Genomic DNA, 27734 nt, shown 5'->3' on the forward strand with positions numbered 1-27734 from the left:
GCTCCCGATTCTATAAATACCCGGCAGAGCAACTGCTTTGCTCCAGATTGAGGTTGTTTTTAAACTGAACACAAACTTTTCTTTGCCTCATATTCATCGACCTTCCTTATTTCCTACACATTTAAGATTTTAAATTGTAGCTGAATCCATGAATGTTAAAGAGCTGGAAAATTAATCAAGATGTTTTGTCAGAAGAGTGTTGGGTAAAGTCTAACAGTTTTCCTCATAATTTAATCAAATTTACATGTGAAGTCTGATTTATTTAGCTACACATCAAATTTAGACATTTTAGAATAAAAAATATTCAAATCTTAGTCAATCTGAATATCTTAAAAATATTAAACATGCATCATGTTTTATGCATTGATGAAATAATTGTCTGAAATAATTTTCAAGAGCTACAAGCTGCAATACAATTAAATAGGAAAAGAGTAATAACATTTATCATCTTTAATCATTTCTACCCAAAAGCCTCAAAAAGAAAGACATGACACAATTTAGATTTAATTATTTTACTTCATTTCAATCTTTAACCTCACAATGTGAGTTCACCGTCTGTACACATAACGCTGAGGATAAAATTAGCAGATAAATATAAAACTAAGTAAAATAGTACTCTAGGTATTTAGTCTATGACAAACACTACCAATCACTGTAATGGTGATTGTTTACCAACATGTTTCAATGCATATTTTATCAAAACACACAGCTGTGATGGAATGATGTGGCAAGAAGCTAAATCCATTCAGCAGGTTTGAGCATTCAGTTTAATTTCAGTTTAAAACTAAACAGAATTATGGTAAATTTTTAATGATTTTGCTTCTAAATTACTATATTTATATTAAAACTGCAGCATTAAAGGATCGCCTTAACTCTAAACCCTAGATAGTTATAAATTAAAATTATAGTCACAAAAACAAAAGCAATATGATAGTTTTGGACTGAATTATGACATGCTTTTAGTGTTTCATAATTGTGTGTGTAAGCAGTTTAATATCATGCATCCAGACTTATAGCATAAAAAAACAAGATGTTCTTCTACTTTGGAGAAAAGCCAAAAAGTAACACAGGTGGCGAATTAATGTCTTAACAAGCCAGAGAGAATCGATGCCGTTGTCTTTCAGGAGCAACTCTTAAATCTGGACGTGGATGTTTGTAGTCATGGTGATGTGGTCCGTCTCTAAAGCGATGATATTGATGATGATGATGATGATGATGATGGCGGCGGCTCTCGGCTGTGGATTTTACCAGTTGTCCAAGAAGTCGAATCCGGTCTTCAGGATGCTGTTACTGGTGTTGAACTGTGAAAACAGCGATTCAACAGAGCTGCTGAAATTAGAGTGAACTGGTTGTTTTACTGTTTAAAACCTAATGGCTTTAGCATGGGTTCCCTTCAGTTATTCTGCAAAGATGTAAAATTATCAGGTTTAAATTTACAGAAATTTTCTATAAAATTTTTAATCCAATGTTAAAACAATAAAAAATGTTAATCACAGGTGAGAAATTTTAATATAAAATTTGTAAAAATGGGATTGTGGATGACTAGGCCTGAAGTGATTAATTGTAATGAATTGACTATTGCAATAATCAACTAAGTAATTGATTAATCATTAACTAGAGTATACAGACTCTAAAAAGGACAATTTGCTGAAAGAACAAAAACATTGAGAAAATGTACAAAAAACATGTACATTTTGCATATAAGGAGAAAACAATCTGTTCTACTCAGAACTCCTAAAGTGTCAGTTTTAGCTTCACCTGGTTCAAATTCTGTTCAAAATATTTTAAGCACCATTAAATAGCCAATGATTAATCGGTTAATCTAAAAAATAAATAATAATAGTAATAAGCAGATCAGCCCTAAAATTTATTGATGTTAAGTCAGGAATTTAGTTCTTTTTGCTGCAGGTGAAGAATCCTTTCCTGCAAAGGATCATATTTTTATGACCTAAAATGTGTTATTGCATTTTAGGCCATAAAATGTTTATTTGCATTTTGACCAAGACAAAAATGTCACTGCAAAACTGACAAGAAATGTTTAAACTCTTTTCTTTAAAATAAGACAGTTTACACTTTTACACTTCAGGAAACACAAATTTACAGAACTCCAACTGCTAAGAAAAGTCCTTCCCTTCGTTAAATAATTGCTATACAAATAAAGAAATAGGCTGCAACTGTTTATTATTGTGGCAGCTCATATCAGAAACCGCTACTGAGTTTAAGACATAATGTCTCTTCGATGTTAGAAATACGAAACTTACTAAAACCTACACATCGGTTTCAGAACTCACCTGGGAAAAGGTGGGGCTCACGTCCAAGGGGGGTGAAACTTCCTCCGCTTTGTCCTTCTCTGCGGCGCCGCCGGGCTTTGAAGGCTTCGATATCAGATTGGATGAAAACATTTCATCCAGGGTGTTGCTGACAGACGGCAGGGTGCTCTGAGATCTCTCCCAGCCTCCGACCGAAGATGAGGCGGCGATGGGCGGCGCCGGTGTGGGTGCGATGGAGATGGACGCAGGCGTTGCACTGACAGCCACGGGGGCTGGGAGCTGCGGGGCTGGAGGCTTGGGGGCTCTGGGCTTTATGGACTTGGCAGGAGCCGGAGGGTGAGACTCTGCAGCTTCAGGCTCCTTGGAGATGACAGAACTCTCCTGAAGAAAGATTTAATTTAGCATTAAAAATAGAATATATATGATATCTCTATTAGGAGTGCACCGATTGCAGTTTTCTGGACGATCACCAAACTTTAAAAAGCCTGACCTGCTGACTCAGACTTTGGCTGATATAAATTTTTTTTTGTCAATGTTGCTAAATGTAGCAATAACGTTGCTGAGTTGGAAACAGTGGGGCGACTATGTCTGCAAACATGCAGACATGAACTGGTGGGCCGGTCTGTCAGTCAAACTTCTCTCACTGCAGAGGCGAAGAGGACAGCGGCTGATTTTTAGATTTTTACTAAAGTAGATAAGATCAGCTTTGTTTATAAGTATTGGTCGATCACCAATCATTTCCCAAAACTAAGGAAATCGGCGCCGATAAATTGACCACAGGTATAATTCTCTATATCTGTGTTTCCATTACAAATTTGCACAAATCATTTTTTCTATTCCGCTAATGTAAAAAAAAAAAAAGAAGAAAATTTTGCAATTGCGGTATTTCCATTAAATAAGAAACAAAATTAAAATCACGACAATAAGCTTTTTCCCATCAGTCATTAAAAATCATGGCAACGACGCATGTAAACAGCTACATATGATTGCATTCATAATTCAGCCGGCTGTTCATCACAACTCGTATGATATGAAAAAAATATTTCCATGGCAGTTTTGCGAAATACATCTATTTTGATTCAGACAAAAAGCCACATCTTAGCGCAAAAACATTTAATAGAAAATCGTGTTCATTCAAAATTGGCGTGTTTTTATTAGGCAAGTTCATTTTCTTTGTTATATTTCAATTTGTGTAACTGTTCGGTCAGTAGAAACGCAATTAGAGTTTACCTGTCTGAGGTAGGAGGGGAGGGGCTTCTCTCCTTTCTCCAGAGATTTGATCTGACTCGGGGTCAGGGACTGGAAATCAGCCTTCTCTCCTTCCAGCCGTGACCTCTCAGCGCTGATCTTCCAGAAGGACGACTCCTCCTCCGGCCTTCGGCCCTCACTTACAGAAACCTACACAGATCACACAAAGTCTTGAAATGCCTACAATGCTGAGGCCAGGAGTGTCCAAACTTTATGTCTCATAGGCAAAAGTTGTAAAGTCATGGCCAAGAAAAATCTAATTTTACCTGCTCAACAATAAACTAAGCATGCAATAAATAACATAAATAAATTAGTCAGACATTTTGTAAGAATGCGTGTATAAATTATTATATCCCCAATATAAAAAAGCGTTTTGCACATTTGCCTTAGTAAAATTTGTACATTTTTGGGGAAATTAAGTAAAAATATATTTTGGTGCTTTTGAATAAAAGTCACTAAATACTCGTGTTCCTGTTAACTATAAAACCAAAGAAAATGCAAAAAGTGTGGCTATAAAAAAATTAATACCTTCTATTGCCTCAAACATTTTCCACTGTAACAATTTAATTTGTTCACTGGCAGATTATTTCACTTGTAAAAACATTTTCCCATGTTATAGTAAAACAAGAGGAACTAGCACGTTATTGAAATCAATATTCAAGAATTGCTAATATAAAACAAGCTCCGAAATCTTACTGAAAAGTTACTAGTGAGTTAGTTTGCCCTATTTCAACTGTACCAAGATATCTGCACCAAATACTAACCAGAAATACTTGGTAGGATTTTGAGTTTTTGCAGTGTGATCCATACCTTGGCTCCCGCTGTACTCTTCCCAAGCTGATTGGAATGAGGAGCTTTTGCACTTTTGGAGTCGGCTTGTGAAGCAAAGGTCACCTGATCTGCAGAACCTGACGCCAAACTGAACTCCATCTGACTCTGAAACACACATCAGATTTTAAACACTTTGGTACATACAGAAACATGTATGCACAATGAAGATGGCTGCTTCCAGATAATCAGGTTTTACCTTTGTCTCCCACGAGAACGGGGCAGAGTGCTCATCCTGCCATGTCATGTCCTATGAAGAATAGAAAACAAAGGTTTTTACCAATCGGCAATGTTAGGGCTGAAACGATTAATCAGATTCATCATGTTTTATCGATTATTCAAATAATTGTCAACTAATTTAGTAATCGGTTAATTGTTAACTGGAGTAAACAGACTCAAAAAAGGACATTTGCTGAACAAACACACAAACAGAGCAATAGTTGAGCCAAGAGAGTATAAAAAATATATAAATACATTTTGCATTTAAGATAAAAACACCTTTGTCTGTAAATGTTTCACCCAAGACTCCTCAAGGGGGATAGTTTTAACGTCACCCAGTTCAAATTCAGTAACGTAATGCTATCTTTTTGCATTTTAGGCAATAATATGTTTATTTTCTCCTTTAAAAGGGAATTTAGTTGTTTATTTGCATCTTTTGATGTATTTCTAATATTGTATATGAAAGGTTCAAGTGATTAAATGAAAAATCTGCAGAATGTGCCAATTTTTAAAATGTGATTAATCAAAATTGCCAGAATAACCAATAACTAAAATAATAGTAAGTTGCAGCCCTAGGCAATACAAGAATAACTACATTTGACTATTGGGTTGTATAATTAGAACTAAATAGCACAGTGGGAATAATGGGAATATACAATTGAATTGGAGCTAAATATACTGACATTGGTAAAACTTATTTAGCTGAATTACTTGTTGTGAGTCGAAACTTTAGTTTTTAAATAGTTTTTTGTCCTTCCAACTGATACATAGAAATATGAACGACTCAAACTTAAGACAAAGAACAAAATCACTGACACAGCAGATGAATCAGTGCTGCGTCTACCAAAACAACTTTAGTCATTATAATTATATGTTTAGATGCTTTGTTAGCAGAAACCTGCTGCAAACATGTCTCCCATGTTAATATTTGGTTGAGTCAACACAAAATTCAATCACAGAAACATTTTATGTTGCAACTCATATCTTCCTCCCAACTCCTCTGGGATTTGGGGTCATAGTTCAAGTAATATTTCAGCCATTTTACTTTACTTTTATAAGCTATTTACAAAGCTTTTACCCAAAACATCACATTCAGTTTAGGGAAGTCCGGATACTGATACTGTGGTGTTTTTATTTATTCATTTTTTATAGTTTTACACTGAGCCATGCTTTAGAAAGGGCTGATGGCAGAACTCTCAGGGCCCCGATTTTCTTGGAAGCTCCACATTTTATTTTATTTTTTATGAATGAATGTTTGCAGTAATTGTACTTTATATAAGAGTCATATGCCCATATCCAGTGAGTTGTAGTAATATTTTAGGAATTTGATTAATATAAACAGTACTCATGTATTTGAAAATTATAAATTTATAGTAATTTTGGGGGGTAGTTACTGGCCAAGGGATCTATTACACCTACCACCATTATTTGATACCTAATTATGTATAGAATTACCTATTAATGCACTGTAATTTGCGTTTGCAAAATAAAAATTTTCTTTAGTGGATCAGGCACCAGATGGTTTACAGCCCAGGGCCCACGTCATTGTAAATCCGGCCCTGTTTATACGTTTCATCTACCAGTTTTTAATCGAAACAAACTATTAAAAAATTTAACAATATATTAATGATTTATTTCTTATAAAAAGAAATAATAATTATAATACATACTAATCAAAACACTAAATATTTATGCTATTATTCATTCTTTGAGGCGTTACGTGAAAACATCTGTTGTGACGTCAAAGAAGTACTTTACGTCTACGTGGCTATTGTTAGCAGCCACACCAACGAAACCATGAAAACCTTCAAATACAAACTGAAATGATGTTAAATACCTCTTCACCGAAGTGGACTGTCTTCTGACCCGTCTGGAGGAGCAGTCTGGGGTAACAGACCACCTCCTCTCGGTCCACTTTATGCATAGCATATCTGGCTCTGATGTGAGGGTCCATCAAGCTGTTATCAATGGCGTTGTCTTGCTCCTCCGGGGTCATTTTCTCCCAGGACGAGCCGTAGTCGGATTTGATTTTCTCCCGCTCCTGCATGATCTTCTTGGCCATAGAGTTGATGGAGGAAAAGTACTCGAACGTCTTCTTCTCCATCCTATGGGCGTCGAGCCCCGCCATGGTAGCGGCGGCCATTTTTAGCTACTAACAGCTGTTGTTGTTTATTGAGAGGAAACGGAAGCTGGGAAGAAGAGGCGGGACTAGCCCGTTGTGCGTGTTATTGACGCCATCTGCTGGTGCTTTGGATGTACTGGAACAAAATATATAAAAAAGTAGCATTCCATTTGGTTTGACATCTTTTATTGCTAAAACATGGGCGGACTGTAAATGCTATTCTCACTTACTGCATCTATATCTACGAGGCCATAGTAAGGCCATTGTAGATAGAATAAAAAGGATTACATTTCCTAAAAAACATCTCAGAAAATTTCTAGGAAAAACAAGAGTTTGACTTTGAAAAGTCTACATTTTTCTAGAAAAAACACGGGAATTTCTCAGTTTGATAAGTCAAAGATTTCACTAAACAATATGAAATTTTGAGATTAATTGCATAATTTTTTATAAAAAAACAACAATAAAGAAGTTTCTGAGTTTTAAAAGTAAAAAAATGTAGCTAGAAAAAATTAATTTGAGATGAATCTCAGAAAATCACTAAAAATGATCAAAAATGTGCTAGAAAAAACAAACAAACTTTCCAGAAATAAAACAAAGAAAACTCAGAACATTTCCAAAAGTCTCTAAAATGTCACCAACGGCACCTGTTGGTGCTCCACCCCTCTGACTGAAAGAGGAGCCTGATTTTCTCTGCTGACGTGACTTTAGTTGAACTCGCCATGCCAGCAGTGGTTCCAATGAGAAACAGTAACTGAAAATATCCAGTTGTTCAATTGATTCATGATTCACCAGGTTCTATGAAGTTGGTAAATAAATAGGGATGAATAACTTCTTACTTTTTTATTCACCCCAAGCAGTTTTATCTACGGTTGCATCAGTCGACTGTGACTCAATGGAACAAGTGATTGTTTTGGAAAAGGGAAGTTTCTCTGTCCCACATCTTGATGTTGATTCCCAATCAGTGTATGGATTTGTGCACGTTCGTGAAGGCGCACTTGTTTTGCTGAATTGGAGTCATAAAGGCAATGACTGCCTTTTAGGAACCCTCCCCCCCCCCCACACCCCACGTTTACTAGAGCATTGTCTAAACACCACAAATTTCTAGTTTTTATATTTCTAGTTTTCTGATATTGGATGACCAGCTATGCAAAACCAGGTTAGCAGTTCGTTCCATGGTTCCTTCATGTTCTGTGACTTCCAGAGGAAATTAAAACATAAGAATTTGGAAAGTGTACAAGAAGACAGCTGAAGAAGGCATCATCCTTTATAATTGTTTATTATAAAGGATAAACAATTATCCTTTATTTGGATAAAGGATAATTGATAAAGGATAATTGATAATTGATAAGGATAATTAGCCTAGAAATTTAGAAATGCTAAATTTCTAGGCTAATTGCTCAGTAGTCTTAACCTTGTTGGTCCCAAAATCATATTTTCTGTTTGTAAAAATATGGACTCTTTTCTATTGTTGACAGATTAAACTAAAAACATGGGGATGAGTAATATTTGTGTGAAAGGGTCAATGTAATAAAATGTCTAAAAATTCAATTTAAAATAATTATTGTGTTGAAACACAACAGTGCCCCCTTTGTGGATATAAGAATTTAAGTGAAACAACAACAAAAACATCGCTAAAAATTGATTGAATGGAAAATCAGTCAAAAATACTCAGAGTTCAAACAAAAATACTGAAATAAGGGAGGAGTCCAAACCTTTCCACAGTGCTGTCAGTGTGAATTAATAAAATAAACACATTTACTGACAACTCAGCTAAAGATAAAAATGTTTTGTAAAAGTGAAACACATTTACAGCAGATTTTGTGTCAGTAATTTTTTTGTACAACCTAAGATGCAATATGTTCCTACATATTGTACCACATAGATAACAGAGTAGAACTATGAGTGAGTAGTTAGTGAGTATTTTACGTTTCCAGGACATCCAAAGACTCAGTGTTTTTTTTGCCTCTAGCTGGTAAAGCTACACATAACTTTTCAGTTTGGTGTTTGAGATGTCAGCAAACTCTTGCCCAATGCACCAGTTAAGGAGTGAAATCATTGTTAACTGATTCATGTTCTGGCAAGTAAAGGGGATTTCAAGAACTGTAGAAATGTCTTGAATCATCATTAATTTCTTAATATGTTTCTTCCAAAGAATCAGATTATTTTTAAATAAAGCACTAAGAAGGCTGGAATTAAATGCACAGCTCAAGGAAAAGCCACAGTCAGTACAAGAGAGGCAGAAGGAGTCAAAAACTACAAGGGGATCAAAAATACGAGGGAAAAGATTTGAAAAATGGCCAAAATAAACAAACTGGTATGGAGAGAAGAGAACACAGTGAACAAAAACACAAAAGAGATGAAAGTGATTGGGATTTAGTGTGTTCAATCAGGCTAGCTAGGGAGTGTTAGCTGCAGAGTTTGAGCAGAAAAAACTCACATGTAACAGTTTGTTAAGGTTTCATTTGGGCCCTACTTGCTTTTGTAATCATTTCATGTTCTGTACCAGTGGTGGCCACACTTCTGCTAATCTGTCAATATGCTAATATTAAATATCTGTTAATATTTAATTAACAGGCTAATTTTAATTCAGGCTAAATTAAGTTTTCCTGGTAAATTCTAAAGCGCTAATTTACTTGGCTGTTTTGTAAACTTTCAGTTGAATAAAGTTTTGTTCATTTTTTGTTCAACTGTTGAAGTTTTGGTTATCTAGTATTAGACATTTATAGTCATGCTCTTATTTTGAAGGGGTGAAGATTGTTTACTCAGCGGTCCCGTTGTTCGTGATGAGGTTCAGTAAATGACTTATTCTGCACCCAGAAGGCATTTTCTACAGAAAATAATGTAAAATCTACTAAAGTCTGGAGTGCTTTCTGAGTGAAAGCAATTAGCCAAAATTAGCAACAGTGTTAGCAAAACTCATCAGTTATAAAAATGAAGCCTTGAGTGAAAGGTCTGTTGCAAAGAGCCACTTCCTGAAGAGCAAACATACAGGTAGGTGTGTAACAAATTTAACCCTGTTGAGGGTAGCAAGACTTCTTGTCATTTTGTATCAGTATGGTTGAGATTAGCGCTTTAGCATTAGCTTCCACTAAATGCTGCCTTCTTTCAGTGCTTCAATATTAGCGGAATAAAGTTTTATGATTAATGCGGCTAGGTTAGGTAACTTTTTAGCTAGTGGGGACCACCACTGTCCTGTACTTTCTTTAGTGTTTTGTTTATATTTTTTGCTAAACCTCTTGAGTTTGACCAAAAAAATTATGGAGAAAAAGTCTTAAAAACTGAAAGGTCACTAATAGTTGTAAATGATAACTTTGACCCAAAACATCCAGGTTTTTGCTGGAAAACTGAAAATTAGAGAGATTTTTATTTTTCAGCATCACAATGAGGCCAAACATGCATCCAAATTAACAACAGAATGATAGAACAATCAAAATGTTCTGGACAGCCCAAGGCAGACAAAGTTTGAAAATAATTGATCTCAGTTTCATTTATTACTGGCTGCCACTGTGGCATGGTGTGTTGTGTTTTTAAATCTGCTGTAAATTCAGAATAAAGTTTCATTTTGCAGATGCATCCCAGTAAATGACATCATATTCACATATCAAATTAATGAGATCAATTAACCTTTCAGAAAATATAATTTTATTTTACAAAATGGGACATAAAATTATACATTTTGTACTGCATGAATTTAATTATGTTAAAAAGAAGAAAAAAAACTTGTTGATAAAAAGAAAGCCAACCAAAAGATTTGCAAAAAATGTATAATCAGGTCTTGTAGAGCAAACAAATAGATTTAAAAAACAAACAGGTGCAGCTTCCTGCAGAAGAGCTGTGATCCCGATACAAATATGTACAAAACACAAAGCAAACACCAAATAAAACAATTTTTTCTTCACAATCTCATTGACATCAACGCTACTAGATATTAAGTTTGTTACTAATCAAACAGGAACAAGCTAGAACTCCAAATTTGCATATGTTTAGTAATTTAATACCAGAATAAATAACAGCACTGTATTCTGTAACTGTAGTCGTACAAACGGGGAATTTCTTCTCACAAATTTAACCTTTGTACACTTCAAAAACACAAAATCTGACCAAGTATTTTTATTTAGTCTCTAGTGGAAATATCTTAGTACACTTAAAACATTTAAAATAACTTACAAGTAACTTTTCAGCAAGATATATGATTTTATTTTAAGTTAATATTTAATTAAAATTGATGAAACTGTAATAGTCACAATGGCAGATTATTTTACCTGTAGCGTCAGAAAAATGTTGCTATAAGTGAAAAAATCTGCCAGTGGAACCAGAACGTTTCATCAATACCAAACCTGCAGTATGTAACTTTTATAAAAATGTTTTTTACATACTTGTTAAAAAAAGAGTGATCACCTGTGGTTCTGTTGCAGCCTGAAGAAATGCACCGCTCCTGACCAAAAACAACCACAGAGAGCAGGGGCGTCTTAGTGCTGTCTATCAACCTTGTGTACTTGGTGCTCATGTGGTAATGGCAGAGAAACAGCTTTCTGTTAAAGAAAAAACAGTTTGTCCGCTACCATTGGTGGCCCTGCTAACTAGCCTTAGCATTCACAGCAAGCTCTGCTAACTGCAGCATAGCACAGAGCAAGGAAGGTGATTGACAGTGCTAAAACCCGCCTCCTGGCTCTGTTTGTTTCTAGTTAGAACTGGGAGAAGGCCGAGGAGCTTGATTTGACAGTTTCAACAAATATGTAAAAAATAATATTTTTTATAAAGGTTACATACTGCAGCTTTAAGGAATTATTTACTTAAAATAATCAATCAGTCAAGTTTATTTGTATTGCACATTTCAGCAACAAAGCATTTCAAAGTGCTTTTCATTATAAAAACACAAAAATCAAAAGTCATAAAGCAACATAAAACAAGCTCTTACATCTTGCTGAAAACCTACTTGTTAGTTTTTCTTATTTCAAGTGCACTAAGATATTTGCACTAAAAAACAAACCAAAAACGCTGGGTAATATTTTGTGTTTTTGCAGCGCAGTCACCGCTTCTCCCGCCCTGCCGCCAACAGACTCGGTGGATCTACCGAACGTCGTCCCTCAAGCCGTGCTGGAGTCATGGAGGCCGAGCTTCTCGTTCTTCATCATGCTGTCGGTGGTGAAACGCGGGTGGATGGCGATGGCCGTTGTCTGCACCGATTTGGACTTCCGCCTGGACGACCTGGTGCACGCCAGGTAGAAGATCTCCACCACGTTGAGCACCACCGAGACGCAGGACATGACCAGCATGAAGATGATGAAGATGGTTTTCTCCGTGGGCCGAGACATGAAGCACTCGACGGTGAAGGGACATGGCGCCCGGGAGCAGACGATCTGCGGCTCCATGATGAACCCGTACAGGTAATACTGCCCCACTATGAAGCCTATCTCCAGGAGGATTCTGAAGAAGATGGAGGTCATGTAGTTTCCCAGCAGGTTGCCCTTGAGCTGGACTTTCCCCTTTTCGTCAGAGTACTTTGGCCCCTTCACAATCCCCCGGCTGGGGTGGGCTTCCATGTATTCTCTCAGCTTTTTCTCTTTGTGGTTGACATGGATGACGTGGCCGAGGTAGACCAGGGTTGGCGTGGAGACGAAGATGATCTGGAGAACCCAGAACCGAATGTGCGAGATGGGGAAGGCGTGGTCGTAGCAGACGTTCTTACAACCAGGTTGCTTGGTGTTGCAAACCATTTTGGACTGTTCATCACCCCAAACCTGCAACGTTAAAACTATATATTATTATTGTTGTTATCAGAGGTGGCAGAGTACCAAAAATTATACTCAAGTAAGAGTCACAATACATCAATTACTCAAGTTAAAGTAAAAAGTAGCCATCCAAGAAATTACTCAAGTAAGAGTAAAAAAGTATTTGGTAAAAAGTACAGAGTAGCTGATCAAATTATCAGTCATTTAATATTTAAAAATTACATCATCAGACAGACCAAAATATACATTTAGGTGGAAATTTTGGTATTTTAAAGATCAAAATGATAATAATTAATTTAGGTAACAAAAAATAACAAAATCAGGCAAAAGAAAATGTTTCTAAATCAGTTTCTTTCAATAGAAAATGGATGAAACTTTAACAGAAACTGAAGGTGCGCGTCTGTGTCTGGTGGATTTTTGGTTAAAACATGTTTGTTTTTCATTCAGTGAGTCTGAAGAAAATCGATTGCAGCCAGTTACCTTCAAAGTATTGAGAAGTAAAGTAAGGATATGTAAAATGTGTAATTTCAGATTTTTATTTTTTATTTGTCACAGTTATCTTTGCTGTTGCTGAACAAAATAATCCCCACAGCATGATTCTGCTACTACTATGTTTGAAAGGGAGCCAAACTTCAGAGTTTTTTACATCTATATTTGGGGAAAAATAGGATTTTATTTCTACTTCACTAATTATGTTGTTCTATCACTTCAAATTCGAGTTATTGCATTTAAATTTGTGTTTGTAATGTGACAAACTATGAAAGATGTTTGAATAATTGGTTTTAGAATAAAATAAATCATTAATGAGTAAAACTGGTTAATTTTAAGCTCTTAAGCTCATAAGGAAAGATTATTACAGTCACAATAAGCTGCTATTTAATGATTAATTCGCAGCTTTTACACTATTGTTCACACATCTGCTGTAAATGTGATGTTAGCTGTAAGTTAGCTTCAGAATACATACAGTTAGCCACCAGAGAGAGCTATTTACGTACTTAAATGATGTACAAGTTACTGTCATATATACATTATACTTTACACACAAAAAATGGGGGGAAAATTGGATATTAAAAAAATTATAAGCTTAAATATCATAGTCTGACCTTCTCGGCTCCCGCTCCAAGCACCATGATCCTGAAGATGAAAAGCACGCTAAGCCAGACTTTTCCCACCACAGTGGAGTGGGTCTGCACCTTATGAAGCAGAGTGGACAGGAATCCCCACTCTCCCATGGCTTCTGCACACAGCAGTTTGTAAAATCAGAAATAATCAAGTCTCATTTATTTTTTATTTTAGTCAAAAATCAAGCAAACAAACAGGAAAACCAGTTTTTTAAGCTTTATAACGAAGAATAGTGCATTATGTGTTATCTTTGAAGTATTTATTTGATAAAATTATACAGAAATATACCAGTTTTATCTCTAATATGATCTCACTGAACTGATTGTGAAGAAATATTTGATCACATTTGGCATCAAAAAGCAGTTTTTGACTGTTTCATGTTTTCATTTACTACATTCATCTTAAATCATAAGAAAGTTCTTCACTGTTTGTTGTGTTATCCCAACTAATCAGAACAGCTGAATCTGATCAAAGAAAAACTGCAAAACTCTGATTTTATATTTTGCTTAGTTAGTCCTACTTTTAACAAACATGCACACAGACATGTTTAAAACACTATATATATAAATAAATATTAATATGAGGTTATGACATCTGCTTAGCTTAAATATCCTTGCAAAAATAAACATGTTTTACATTTGATCCTACTTCCTTGTATGGAAATGATAAAGATAATATAAAAATCTGTTTCCCCCTTACCTTAGATTTAAAACGGTCTTCTGTGAGACAAACTGACTGGCCACCGGCGCTGAAGCTGAATGACAGCGTCCACTGCTCCGAGTTAAACTCGTGGACGATACCTTGAACTTTAGATTAGATGCTGTTGCACAACAGCTTGAGCCGTCACGTTGTCGTGACATCTGGAAATGATACATTTGGGCTGAGCTCTGACAAGATTGTGAAAGTTAATGATTGGCAGCAGTTTAAAAAACCCATGTTTTTGCTTTAACGGTACGAATAGTTCTGTTTTAGGACAAATATGCGAGATATGGATCTAAAAAGTTAGGAGTTAAAAAGTTAGGAGTTTTTTTGTAAATTAATAACAGAGTTAAGGTGTAAAAACCACATTGTTCTGACAGAAATTGTCCATTATAACATATTAAACATGAAAAACAGATGGAAGTTTAAAGACAATATTCAACGGTTATAGAGGTGCTTTGTCTCGCTAACATAATCAACCCCGTCTCATTCGCAGTCAGAGTGACATTTTACACTTTTATACGTTCTTCATCTGCTGAATTATAGTGTAACAATTATAGCAAGCATAACTTTTGACTCACAAATGTCAGTCACTGCAATAATTTTATTCCAAATAAATCAAGCTGTCATTGGTTGTTCTATGTCTTTATGGACCTATTTTAACTACTACTGCTGCTACTTGATGTAGTAAAAACTGTAATTATATTTATATATACAGTATATAAAATGTTCAGAAGTGGACAAACACTAAATGTGAAAATGCTCAGACGATTATCTTAGGGCTTTGTAAGCTTCAGATTAATTCAGATCAATTCATTTCAATGCAAAAGTACTTTATTGATCCAAAAAGGAAATTAAATATTGCTTGAAGTCATATTAATTAAAATTTTTCAAAGCAATATTGTAGACATTGATGGCTGTAGGTAGGAAAGATTTCCTGCAGCAGTCAGTATCACATCAAATTTGAAGAAGCCTCTGACTAAAGAAACAATGTTTTCTATAACAACCAGAATTCACAAGATTTTTGTCAATTAGAGACACTTAAGGAGCAAATCTCAGATCTGAAAATACTTTGATGAAAGTTTTAATTTTCATAGATAAATAAGTTTTCTGCTTACAAAGGCTGAAAGGCTGTTCAGGAAGGAAGAGGCCATTACTCAAAAAGCCAGAATACAGTTTGAAGACCTTAATTTTTAAGGATATATCACTTAATTTCGCCATCGTTACATTTTACAGAAAAGCCACAATTAGAAAGTATGGGGGTGGCAGCATCATGCTGTGTGGGAGTCTTGTTGCAGGAGGGATTGATCCACATCATGTAATGGATGACGTCGCAATGGAAAAACATTATGTGGGATAACTAAATCTAAAGACAGAAAGTCAATCGATCATTCTCTTAGTATACTGCAAATGTATTTAAAAAGGCATTTAAAGACAACAAAGTTGATTTTTATGAGGTTGTCACAAAACTCTGATCTCAAAAACATTTGGCCCAAGCCATACCAACTGCTAAAAACATGCTAAATCAGGAAATGTTTAGTATAATTTATAGTCAGAGAGCGAGAAAAAGCTAATATGTTGGTATAGTATTAATAAATAACTCACACTAATATGTTAGTGAAGTATTTTATAGATCAACTATTATTCAGATTCTTCAGAATTTAATTTCTTACTTTATTTTCTGTAGTTAGAAAAAACAACTTTGTTCAGTGTCAATCATTTATTAGAAAGAGATAAAGCCATACAAAAATATCTCTGCTACAATCATCGTAATCATAGTACAGGAAGCATATTTTCATGGAAAAGATCTGAGTCACAAACACATAAAGAAAACACTAAACAAACTTCTCACTCTTTCAGTCACTAGTATAAATAAAATCAGTATTGCACACTTTTATTAGTAGATTTCAAGTTAAAACAAGAATAAAAATTCATCAATAGCTGCATTTCCATTGACCATATGATTGAGTGAATTGGAACAACAAAAATAAAATGGTCAATTTTAAAAATATTGTGTTTAGCAAAACTGTATTGGAAACACTTTTTTTGCAACACAGAAGTCATGTGATCAACAACTAGATGTTACTACTGCCGGAAACAATGAAGAAGACAACAGGAAGTGGTAGGTGGATAATGGAGCGGCATGTTTTTTAATGACTTATTCATGTGATTTTAATTGCAAAATTAAGCGGAATATCGACAAAGCGCTCATTGTAATGGAAACACAGCTACTGTGACTGTTCCCGTTGGATATTAATGGTGATTTTTGTTAGTATACAATATGCACGATCGCACAATGACTTTCTCTGAACGAACACACTGGTTCGAGTCTCTTGAAGGTATTGAAAACAAGCTAATCTTGGGAAGCTAATGTCCGCTCAGGAGCCGTTTCTCCTCTTTGGCTCCGTCCAGGCTGCCTCCCACGCTGTGGTTCTCCAGCTCCATGTTCACCTTGTTCTGCCTCATCGTGTCCTCCGTCGTCGGCCACCTGGTGCCCGAGAGGCTGGCGGGGTGCTCCGCCGACGTGACCCTTTGGGTGCGGCGCTTGCACCTACACCTTGTGGCCATCAGGTAGACCAACTCGATGACGTTTAGGAGGAGGGAGACGCAGGCCACCACCAGCATGAAGATGATGAAGATGGTCTTCTCGGTGGGCCGGGACATGTAACACTCCACGGTGAAGGGACACGGCTTCTTCTGGCAGGGGAACATGGGGACCATGACGAAGCCGTACAGGTAGTACTGTCCCACAATGAAGCCGGCCTCGATGATGATCTTGAAGATGAGCTGGGTCAGGTAGCTGCCCAGCAGGTTCCCCTTGATCTTTACGTGTCCCTTCTCGTCGCTGTATTTGGGCTGCTTGAATTTCCGTGGCCCGTCCGGACTCGCCAGCGCCTCCCTCAGCTTCTTCTCCTGCTGGATGACGTGCATGGCGTGGCCCAGGTAGATGAGCGTCGGCGTGGACACGAAGAGGATCTGCAGGACCCAGAAGCGGATGTGCGAAATGGGGAAGGTCGAGTCGTAGCAGACGTTCTCACAACCGGGCTGCTGGGTGTTGCAGATGAAGTCCGACTGCTCGTCGCCCCAGACGTTCTCGGCGCCCGCTCCCAGCACCATGATCCGGAACAGGAAGAGGATGCTCATCCAGATCTTCCCGATCACAGTGGAGTGGGACTGGACTTGCTCCAGCAAGGTGGACAAAATCCCCCAGTCTCCCATCTTTACTGAGGCTGTTCAGGCTCTAATCTGTGGCAAAGCAAAGGAAGAAAAACGTCAACGACCCTGAACCACACCTTGCTGCTGAATTATTAACCCCAACATTTTATCTAATCAATGCACTCGTACGGAAAGAAAACGACTTACTGTTTAATAGATGAATGATTATTTATTTCATTTATTTACAGTTTAAAATTAACATGAAACATGTTGATATAAACAAAGGTTTTGAATGAAAAGGAGTAGCTGGAAGAAAAAGTCATTTCGCTATACTGTACCGCTACCTTCCTAAAATAATGACCCAAGTCATGATTTAGGGAAAATAAAAAAATTACTTTTGGTAAAAAAAGACTTTTAGGAAGGATATAGAATATATATAAACACAAAACAGGCAATGTATATTAGAAAAACCCAAACAAACAATGAAAAAAGATGTTTTATTATATGTGCAATGATGCAGCAATCTACCGAATCAGTCCACTTAATAGAATATTATGTTTTATAATCTTCTTAAAAGAAAGATTGTTGTTTTAATTTGTGTTTGAATCTGTCTAGGACTGAATTGAAATATGTTTTTGTAAATTAGACTAAACTGAATTGAACAGATTTGAATTTAAGCATAAGAAGGAAAACACATGCGCCAGCTGAACCTTGAGCTTTTTGATCAACATTTCACCCAAACTGTCATTCCTTATGGAAACTAAAACTGAGTCAAAGTGATAAAAAGCAAAATTATTCAAAAAAAAACAAACAAAACACCTTAAATCTAAACTAGTCAAACAACTAGAGGCAATCTGATATGCTTAAATAAGCTTTTACAAAAAACTTTTCATCAGTCTGATCGGAAATGCTTAAAAAATTAAAACACCTTAAATTTGAAAGATCTCAACAGAAATAAGCACCGTTGCTTTCTAAAGTGATCAGAGATCTGCAGCAGAAAGGTGAAAACAGAACCATCTTACCTGCTGACCTGGTGAGAAAGGACTGTCTCTGCTGGCTAGAGAAGGATCACTAACTATGGTTGGACCTTGGAGTTTTGTGCTGCGTGAGGACAGCAGCACTCAGAGGGATCAACTTACGCAACATGCATCTGGCCTTTATGTCACTTTGTAACCGTCAGCGGGCAAAGATAGAAAAAAAAATGAAGTGAGACTAAACCGGGTGTAGGAGCGACTAATGACTGACGACTCTGACGCCCAAATTTAAGTTTGCTGGAAAGACTGGAGGTTTGGTGTGATAACATTTTAAACTATTATTATGTAAGGAAATGCTTCTATTTTAAAATTTCAGATTAATTATTTAATTAACTATTTTTATTTCCTCTGGATTTGCTTCACTTCATTAACACCAAAAGCTATTTTTATTAAGTTTACTAGAGGGCAAAAAGTTCAGCCCGACCCAATGCGAAAGTTCAATTGTGTTAAATTTTGAATAACTGTGACTAATCCCAATTTTGGGTCAATTTCACATGTTACACCCAAAGCCTGGTTGCTATGTAAACTGTGGAATCAAAAAATCACTTAAGTATCATCTGTCTGACAACATGAAGGAGGGAAAAAGATCTCAAAAAACAACACATAATGCCAAAATCTAAAAAAATATATATAATGAAAAGATGAAAAACAAATGGAAAATGACAAAATCCCATTTAAGACGTTTCCAGGAGGTCACAAAATAACCTAGAACAACATCTAAAGCAGGAATCATTTACGCCATTTAAGGGACAGTATAATAATTCAACAAGGATAGAAAATAAAAATAATTATTCTATAAGCTACTTACAACATGTCTCAGAAATTCCAAGCAAAAATTTAGTACTTAATCACAGAAAATTAGAAATAGTCAAAATAAGGAAAAAGATGCAGCGCTTTCAGACCTCAAATAATGCAAAGAAAACAAGTTCATATTCATTTAGATATGTATATGAATTTATTGGGGTTTATATTTGCGTCTTCATTGAAGGCACAATTCTTTTGGAGGGCCGATGGGGTGGATAGTGTTTTTGAAGACGGGGCCCTGGCCCCCTTATCCCCACCCCTCGGGAGCACCACTGCACCAACAGGTATGCATTTTAATGCCTTAAAAGCAAAACAAAATGATGGTTTGGAGTGGCCTAGTCAAAGTCTGGACTCATAAGCAGTAAGAAGATAGGGTCAGCATTTTCCCTCGGAGATGTAACAGATTGATTTTACGTTTATTGATCATTAGGATGAAATTACTTTAAAGTAAACTTTAAAGACGCCGTGTTTTTAAAGTTAAAACGTTTAGATCAGACTGCGCTCTGAAATGTTCTTTTTTAAGATTGGAAATAGATAAACTTTGAACAAAATTAATCAGTTTAGTTATTCACTCCTTACAGTGACTCGCGTTGCTTACAGTCACATTCTTCCTTCTCCCCTTCTGGAGTCTTGCTTTCATAATCTGTAAGGTTTGGGCGCTTATACATTTGCAGCCGTACACTCATCGGTCCAGTCATCAATTTTAAAACAAATTTACGTAAGTAAAAAAAAAAGAAGTCATTTTTAGGTCTAATAATGTTTGTTTTGTAATCTCTCTGTTTCAGATCAGAACCATTTTAGGACTCAAGTAGATGAGTTAAGCAGGTGGAATTAGTTTTTGTATTCCTTTTAAGAGACAGAAATACAGTCTCTGAATGTCTTACTGCTGGTAAAACAGTAAGAAGACCCTTATTGATTTGTACAAATGTATGCATTTTAACTTATTGTGGTCAATCTGGTCTTTACAAGGCTTACAAATCTTCTACATTTATCAAAAACACAAAAAATCCACATTATATATTCATTTATTTATTTTGGTTTAAGCCAAAATAAATGGTTTAAACTCTGGGTGTCCAAAGTGTGGCGTGGGGGCAAGTTGTGGGCCTTGGACTGATTTTTTGTGGCCCTACACTGCAGTCCAATAATGATACAAATTAGTTTATTAATAAAATTATTACTGATAATTGAAAATGTTAAATATAACACAAAGTATCTGTCTTTTTACAACCAAACCTTTATAATATTCATAGTCTTTTACTAAAAGTCGACTTTGCTGCACCCACGTTTGCTTCTTTTATGTAATTTATTAAACTCAGCTACATATAGCAAGCGTTTTAAAAGAAAGTAACTCAAATCTTATTATTAATAACTGAAAATACATTTGTTTAACCGAGCCTAAAAGAATTTGAAAACTGGATGCATAAGTGTTTGATGTGATATTAATAACATCCACTTTTAACAAAAAATGCAGTTTTGATTTGACAATTTTGGCCCATTTGACATAAAGTTTGGAAACCCCTGATTTAAACAATAAAACAAACAACCTATAAAATCTATATGGGGAAAAACAAAACTAAGCAGATCCCATAATTCAAAACTCTTCATCATCAGTTTGACCAGTTTATACAACGCCAAGGTGGAACGGCATCAGCAATGACCTCAGAGAATCAAATGCTATTCTTCAAGAAATAAAGTTATGTCTAAAACTACTTCCACAAAAATATTGTTTTTCAACCAGCTGCCAATCTCAAAACTTAAAAAAACAACAACAAATAAATAAATAAAAAAATCTGTAGCCATGAAAAACACTCCAGCACCAACTCCAAAACGTCTGGGACAATGTGGACAGAGCGAGAGTTTTAAACAAGAGGAAAAGTGCTGTTTCTGGACAAAATAGAGCACAAAGTGACGACAAATGACTCACAGCATGAAGCACGGTGGTGGAGGGGTGGTGATTTGATGACCTATGATGTCCATAAACTCATCTCTAAGCGAAGACAAAGACCGGGCCAAAACCCGGCTGCAACACTGTGCAGAAAACTGGACCAAAATTCACGTTAAAGTCAAACAGGAAACAACAAGTATGAGTAACTAAAGGCGTTGCTACGAGTTACTGAGTGGCAACACTGTGATCAATAGATAATCACAGTGTGTAATATTTGTTTTGTGAAGAACATTTTAAATATAAGAGGGTGTGCTTTCTATGCCCTCCTGTCCGGAAAAAATAACTTTTTATAGAAGTAAGAAGCAAATAAAAACTACATTATTGGAGTCATGAAGATTAGAGAAGTAAAAGTCTTTATTACTCAACAGAATCCAGAACTCACTGTGTGCCCAAACTGACTGGCAAAGAAAAACTGCTAAACCAGCATGAAAAGAGGAACCGCATGACTGCAGGGAGAGGGATGACTAATGTGTGGTGATGAAATATACAGGCACAATTTACTGGGGAAACAGAACAAAAATAACATACAGATTAAGAAAAACTGTTTTTTTTCAAAACCGGAAACTTTTCTTGGTATGACAAACCCAGGCAACTTTAACTCATCACAGAAAAAGTTTTAAGAAAAAGACAAACTTATTGAAAGGCAAACATCTAAAATATTCAACAAAAGTTCATCTTTCGGAAGACAAACTATATTTTTTTACTGTATAGCTAGTAAGAAAAATACTAGCTTTATACTAACGGTTTATATCGATTAACTGTTAGTAATCGATTAATCCGATAAGAGAAATTGGCACATCCTACAAATTTATAATGTTACCTCTTAAGCTCTTTTCATACAATATTAGAAATACAATAAAAGAATGCAAATAAACAGTTCACTTCTCTTTTAAAATAATAAAATAAACATTTTGTTGCCTAAAATGCAACAATATAACTTTTCTTTAAGGAATTTGAGCCAGTTGAAGCTAAAACTAGGCCATGTGAAGAGTTTTGAGTTAAACATTTTGACAGAAAAAGGTGTTTTTATCTCAAATGTAATATATATATATATGTATTTTCATTAGTCTGTATACTTCAGTTAGCGATTAATTGACTAGTTAAAAACAATACATGCAACACTAAAAATATTCTTTAAAACCTATGTATTGTAAAATTGTAGACTTCTAATATAAAAATTATTAATATCCACAAAAACGATCTTTGTATTAAAAGGGACCTATTATGAAAAATTCACTTCCGTTTGGGTCTCTACTGCTTCTAAAAACAAAGTTCTTTAAAAAAAACAGCCATTTTCTGGCAATAAGTTTTTTGATGCATGGAAAATGAGCCGTTTCAAAAACTTTACAATTATTAAGTCACAACCTTGAGTCACTTTGCCGTTACCTAGCAACCCCAGCTGAGCCCAGCCCCGTTACCTAGCAACCAAGTAGAACTCCAGCATGTTTGGAAAAGACAAGTGTTTAGTTTGGACTCAGGATTGAAGATGTACGGTTTTATAGTTGCGCCTCTGTTTGCAGCCATTTTCACGTGCGAGTGTAAACGTAGAGATGGGGGGGCGTGGCCAGCAGCAGATTGTCTGGATTTAAAGAGACAGAGCCCTAAAACAGCTCATTCTGAAAGGAGCTAAAAATAGGCAGAAGTGACCAAGCTAAAATTTTATTATCTAAGAATAATTTGCGTATGTAAACAAACATGTTTGGTACAGACCATGGAGACCCATTCCAACTTGTTCAAGGAAGCATAATAGATCCCCTTTAAAATAATGAAGCTTTTAGTTTCATTTTTACTCATTTAAGTAATTCTGTGTAACTTTGTTCTGTGAAAGGAAGATGGTGATCTCCATCCCCACTTTATTTACTTCACCAAGACTTCCCTTTCTGCCGATGCAAACAAAACGCAGATTGATGGCTCAGATGTGGACCTCCCCAATGCTGCTCTCCGTCGCCACGTCTACAGCGCCTACCGTCCCGTTCATCCCTGACTTCCTCCCCTGCAGCTCCAAATCCAGGTTCACACAATTCTGGATCACCTCGCTTTGCTTCTGAAAAACTTTCTTCTTCGACCTCGGGGGCGTCACCGGGGTGACGGTGTAGTCCTGCCGTCTGGCCGCGCATTCCTTCACCGCCTTCACGAGCAGGTAGAGCAGCTCGGCGACGCTGAGGGCGAGCGAGACCACGGCCGCCACCAGCATGAACCAGATGATGACGGATTTCTCCGTCGGTCGGGACAGGAAGCAGTCCACCTTGTGAGGGCATGGGGAGCGGGAGCACACGTACCGGGGCTCAAGGGTGAAACCATACAGAAAGTACTGACCCACAATGAACAGGGCTTCCAGAACAATCTTGGCAATGAGATGCAGGACATAACTGCGGAGGAGGCGACCACGGATGCTGATCTTCCCACTGCTTTTTGTGTACTTGGGAACCTTGAAGGTCCTCCTGAGGAAGAGACTCACTTTGTCGTCCAGCTCTGCCTGGTTCTTCATCCTTTCCTTCATCTAATGTTAGAAGAATGAGTCAAAGTCAGACACTTTCTGGTGGCAAAAGCCTCCAGAAATGCAGTTTATTATTAACATCTGATCAAATTAGGTACTTTCAAGAATTGGGAGATATTGGGATAAGTTGAGCCTCCCCTTGTTGCTAGGAACAACAAGTGGTTCCTAGAAGTAGGGGAACCAAAAGGAAAGCAATGGAACAAATTTTTTGTTGCTAACCTTAAAAAAGTTTAGCGCACTTAGCTTCCCCTAAATTAAGTTTTACACATAAATTCAAAACGCCAATACTATTGACTGTTTAGTAAAACTTCAGATGTATACAGTTTGACTTCTGTGTTAAAGTTTTGGTTAGCAACTTTATTATTATATTCAAGTAATTAGCCCTAACTATTCATGCTCTTATTTTGAAGGGGTAAAGACTGTTTACTGAGCAGTTTTGTTTTCTTTCCTCACGTTCTCCACCCAGCAAAAGACATTTATTCTGTACCCAGAATGCATCGCAGTACACAAATTAGCAACAAAGTTAGCAATACTCAAGAACTATAAAACTGAAACCAGGTTTATTCCAAAGAATTACTTCCTGTTACTCAAACCATACAGGCAGGTAGCGGCGAATTAGAGCCTGTTGAGGGTGAAGATGTTGTGAATATATCTATATTGTGGGAATCAACATGGTTGAACTTAGTACTTTAACATTAGCGTCTACTAAACACCATGTGGGTTTAGCGTTAGCGGTTTATGATTAATGCTTTAGTTAGCATTGCCCACTATTGTTCCTCATAATTAGCGCTAGCCGGTTTAGCAGAAGCTCACCTTCTTTTCAATGTGAATCACATGGAGGACATGGCCGAGGTACAGCAGCTTTGGGGTTGCCAAAGCGATGATCTGAAGGACCCAGAAGCGGACGTGAGAGATGGGAAAGGCGACGTCGTAGCAGACGTTCTCGCATCCCGGCTGCTGAGTGTTACAGATGAAGTCGGACTGTTCGTCGCCCCAAACCTGGGTAGGATCAGAGGAAGAACCAAGTTATCCTGTTTTTAATTTTTCTGGAACTGATAGACTCTTTCAAGCTGTCTTTTCATGTAATAAATTGATTTATTGAGTTGGAAACTTTGTACTTTTTTTATTTTCATGTTCTGTGTCTGGCCAGACCTTTTCAGCGGCGGTTTGCAGGACCATGATCCGGAAAATAAACAGAACCATGAGCCAGACTTTCCCGATCACGGTGGAGTGGCTCTGCACTTTCTCCAGCAGCCGGCCCAGTAGGTCCCATTCTCCCATTTCAGCTGGCAGCTAAACCGCCTTCTGTATCAGAGACACACAGAAACACCATTCACTCACTAATCCATTCATCATCTGTACCAAGGGTGTTCAACCTGCGGCTCCGGAGCCACATGTGGCTCTTTGGATGTTCTGCAGTGGCTCTTAATAACTGTGATTTAGTTAAATAATATAAATATATTTTATATAAACTTACTAACAGATGCTGGTTTAAGCAAATTTTATGTTATAAATTGATTGTCCAGAACAGAACCACCTAAAAATGCAGGTTTTTGATGCATTTTCTTCACCGCAGAAAAAATTTGATCTTTTTTTTTCTGTCTTTAAGTTGGAAACTATGTTTTTTTTATGTCTTTTAATATTCCCTAAATTTTAACATCCCACTGAAAAAAATTTATGGAGCTAAATTAGGGTCGTGAAGTTTATTCAAAAGGCAAAAAATGTAAAATTGAAAATAAAGATTTGAAACTAAAATCTTTGTAGTTTAGAAAAAATATTTTAAACTACTTTTCTGATCCAATGTTGTTTTTGTCATTTTCAAAACTTTTTCAGTTTCAGTTTTTTTACAAACAAATTTTATGGCCCCAATTTAGCTTCACAGAAACATATCCATCTTCTTTTCTGCAAAGTTGTGCGTTTTACTTTATTACATAATCAAAAAAACAGGCAACAAATTTCCAGAAATATCAAAAAAATGTGAAGTTTTGTGTGATTTTAAAAAGTCTTGTAACAGTTTTACTCAAGGCAAATGTGGAGCGTAAAGGTTGCAGACCTCTGGATTGAATTTTATACAACCATTATTTTACAATATTACAAAATAAACCCCAAAAATTGTGGAAAGGAATTAATTTCAGGACATGTTTGTGAAGTTATATCTGTTTTTTAGACTTGCTGTGGTTTCTGTAAGTAGGTACAAAGTGAATCTCTCAGAAGGTCAAGCTTCTATCATTTCTCACTGCCTTGTAACTATGCAGATAAATCCACAGCTGCAGGCTTCAAATATAAACACACTAATCTGCTGAACTCTCAAACCTGAAGCAAATCTTAAATTACAGAAACTTAAAATACCATGCATATAGTTTCATATAATACTTTTCCTTTTTTTAAAGTCTGTTTCCATTTAATTAGATTTCATTGTTTTATTTTGGATGTTTAGAATGAAGTATGCACATAAAAATGAATTTAAAGCCTTAAAATATCATAGGAAATCCAGATAGAGATCATTAAGAACTTAACAAAATTTTCTGTAAAGAGGGAAAAGCAACTCACCTGCTGGAGAAACTGTAAAAATGGAGGAAATGTGGATGAAAAGAGCGAATGCTGCAGTAAAGGACGAGAAGAGAGAGTGAAGAAGAAAGTGTGTCACGGTTAATTCGCTGGCTTATCTGGAAGGACGCCGTCCAAACCACAACACTGGAGCCAGAGCTGAAAGTGAGCAACAGAAACATGAAGCTTTTCTCACTTGTTCAACTTTTCCTTGCAAAACTACTCATACCAACTTTTTTATTATTTTTGTCACAAATTATAGCATAATTGTGATATGATACGTGTTTTTCAATTTAAAAAATGAACTAAAAAGTGCTGTTTGCATTTGTAATTTTACAGAATGATCTTCTAACAGGTTTTAACATTGGGAGGCTGAAATATTGCAGAATATCTCAGTCATACTGGATGACCTGTAAATCACTTTGGTCTAAAAAAATTCCTTGGGTGTCCAAAGTGTGGCCCAGGGGCCATTTGTGGCCCTTGAAATGATTTTGTTCGGCCCCTGACCACAAGTCCAGGATGGTAAAAATTTGGCGAACAAAATAGAAAACAATTGATGACCCCATAGAAGTGGAAATTGTGTTTTTCTTTTAATAAGGCGACAGTTTGAAGCTGTTTCTATGTTTTGGATCTTTAATGATCCACAGATTTCATAAAATGTTGCAGAAAAGGGAAAAAAATCACAATAAACAAATTTTTGAATTTTTAATTTAAAGAATTTTGTGGCTTACAAGTAGTTTAAATCAGCCAGTTTTCATCCCCACAGCATGACGCTGCCACCACCACATTTTGTGTTTAACTTGTGTAAAGTCTTGATATGTATATAAAACTGTCAGATATGTAAAATAAAACTGAATATTTATAATGTAAGAACAAAACCAAATCTATGAGTCTATTGGAATGGGTGATAAAACAAAAAGCTTCACACATAAAAATATTTTTTTTTCCCCAATAAAGCTGATTATTTATACTAATATTTATTCTGAAGCTTTTTATCTACAGCAGTTCTTCTATTAAAATTATCATATTCAATGATTAGGTTTTACCTTGTACAGATGAAACCAGATATTTACAAACAGTGAATAAAAATAATTATTTTTTCTTACTGTCTGATGTTAAATCAGACCAAACATTTCTTGTTTTAGCTTAATTAGAATTTTAGCTTAATTAGAAAAACAAAAGTTATTTCTATTTGCAACTCCAGAGTGGAAGTATGTCCAGCCCCTCTCAAGAAGACCGGTTCCAGAACCAGAACCATGCGACTATTTCTAGCCAGAACCTCTCAGAAATAGTTCTGAGAGAAATAATTCCTCAGAACTAGGGTAGAAATAGTTCCTACCCTAATAGAAATAGTTCCTACCCTCATCTATGGTCATGACCCAAAGGTCATGACCGAAAGAACGAGATCGTGGATACAAGCGGCCGAAATGGGTTTTCTCCGTAGGGTGTCTGGGCTCAGAAGTCAGAAGTTTACATGCATAATTGTTTTTTAACTGTATTAATTAAAAGAA

At 36.2% G+C, this 27734-nt stretch overlaps 4 protein-coding genes across 5 annotated transcripts; all 4 read right to left on the reverse strand.

Annotated features, from left to right (window-relative positions):
* Positions 1-496: 496 nt before the first annotated feature.
* Positions 497-6734, reverse strand: c15h1orf198 (chromosome 15 C1orf198 homolog). The gene is made up of 6 exons (XM_032586191.1): positions 6403-6734; positions 4546-4596; positions 4329-4454; positions 3501-3668; positions 2292-2651; positions 497-1301 (listed from the first exon to the last, which is right to left on the reverse strand). The coding sequence occupies exons 1-6, from the start codon at positions 6706-6708 to the stop codon at positions 1245-1247; spliced, it is 1068 nt and encodes a 355-aa protein (XP_032442082.1). The 5' UTR covers positions 6709-6734; the 3' UTR covers positions 497-1244.
* Positions 6735-11745: 5011 nt separating this feature from the next.
* Positions 11746-14373, reverse strand: LOC116734671 (gap junction Cx32.2 protein-like). 2 transcript variants are annotated; one of them, XM_032586197.1, is made up of 3 exons: positions 14241-14373; positions 13523-13653; positions 11746-12428 (listed from the first exon to the last, which is right to left on the reverse strand). In XM_032586197.1, exons 2-3 carry the CDS (start codon positions 13649-13651, stop codon positions 11775-11777), a joined length of 783 nt encoding a protein of 260 aa, XP_032442088.1. In that variant the 5' UTR covers positions 13652-13653; positions 14241-14373; the 3' UTR covers positions 11746-11774. The 2 variants fall into 2 exon arrangements, with proteins under 2 accessions (XP_032442088.1, XP_032442087.1); XM_032586196.1 differs by having other exon boundaries at positions 13523-13656; positions 14241-14372.
* Positions 14374-15945: 1572 nt separating this feature from the next.
* LOC116734670 (gap junction Cx32.2 protein-like) lies at positions 15946-18541 on the reverse strand. The gene is made up of 2 exons (XM_032586195.1): positions 18419-18541; positions 15946-17486 (listed from the first exon to the last, which is right to left on the reverse strand). Exon 2 carries the CDS (start codon positions 17457-17459, stop codon positions 16608-16610), a length of 852 nt encoding a protein of 283 aa, XP_032442086.1. The 5' UTR covers positions 17460-17486; positions 18419-18541; the 3' UTR covers positions 15946-16607.
* Positions 18542-21515: 2974 nt separating this feature from the next.
* Positions 21516-25388, reverse strand: gja11 (gap junction protein, alpha 11). Its single transcript, XM_032586193.1, has 3 exons — positions 24829-25388; positions 24490-24675; positions 21516-23679 (listed from the first exon to the last, which is right to left on the reverse strand). Exons 1-3 carry the CDS (start codon positions 24955-24957, stop codon positions 23092-23094), a joined length of 903 nt encoding a protein of 300 aa, XP_032442084.1. The 5' UTR covers positions 24958-25388; the 3' UTR covers positions 21516-23091.
* Between the last annotated feature and the right edge of the window lie 2346 nt (positions 25389-27734).

Source organism: Xiphophorus hellerii, chromosome 15, assembly GCF_003331165.1.
Source record: "Xiphophorus hellerii strain 12219 chromosome 15, Xiphophorus_hellerii-4.1, whole genome shotgun sequence".
NCBI lineage: Eukaryota > Metazoa > Chordata > Actinopteri > Cyprinodontiformes > Poeciliidae > Xiphophorus > Xiphophorus hellerii.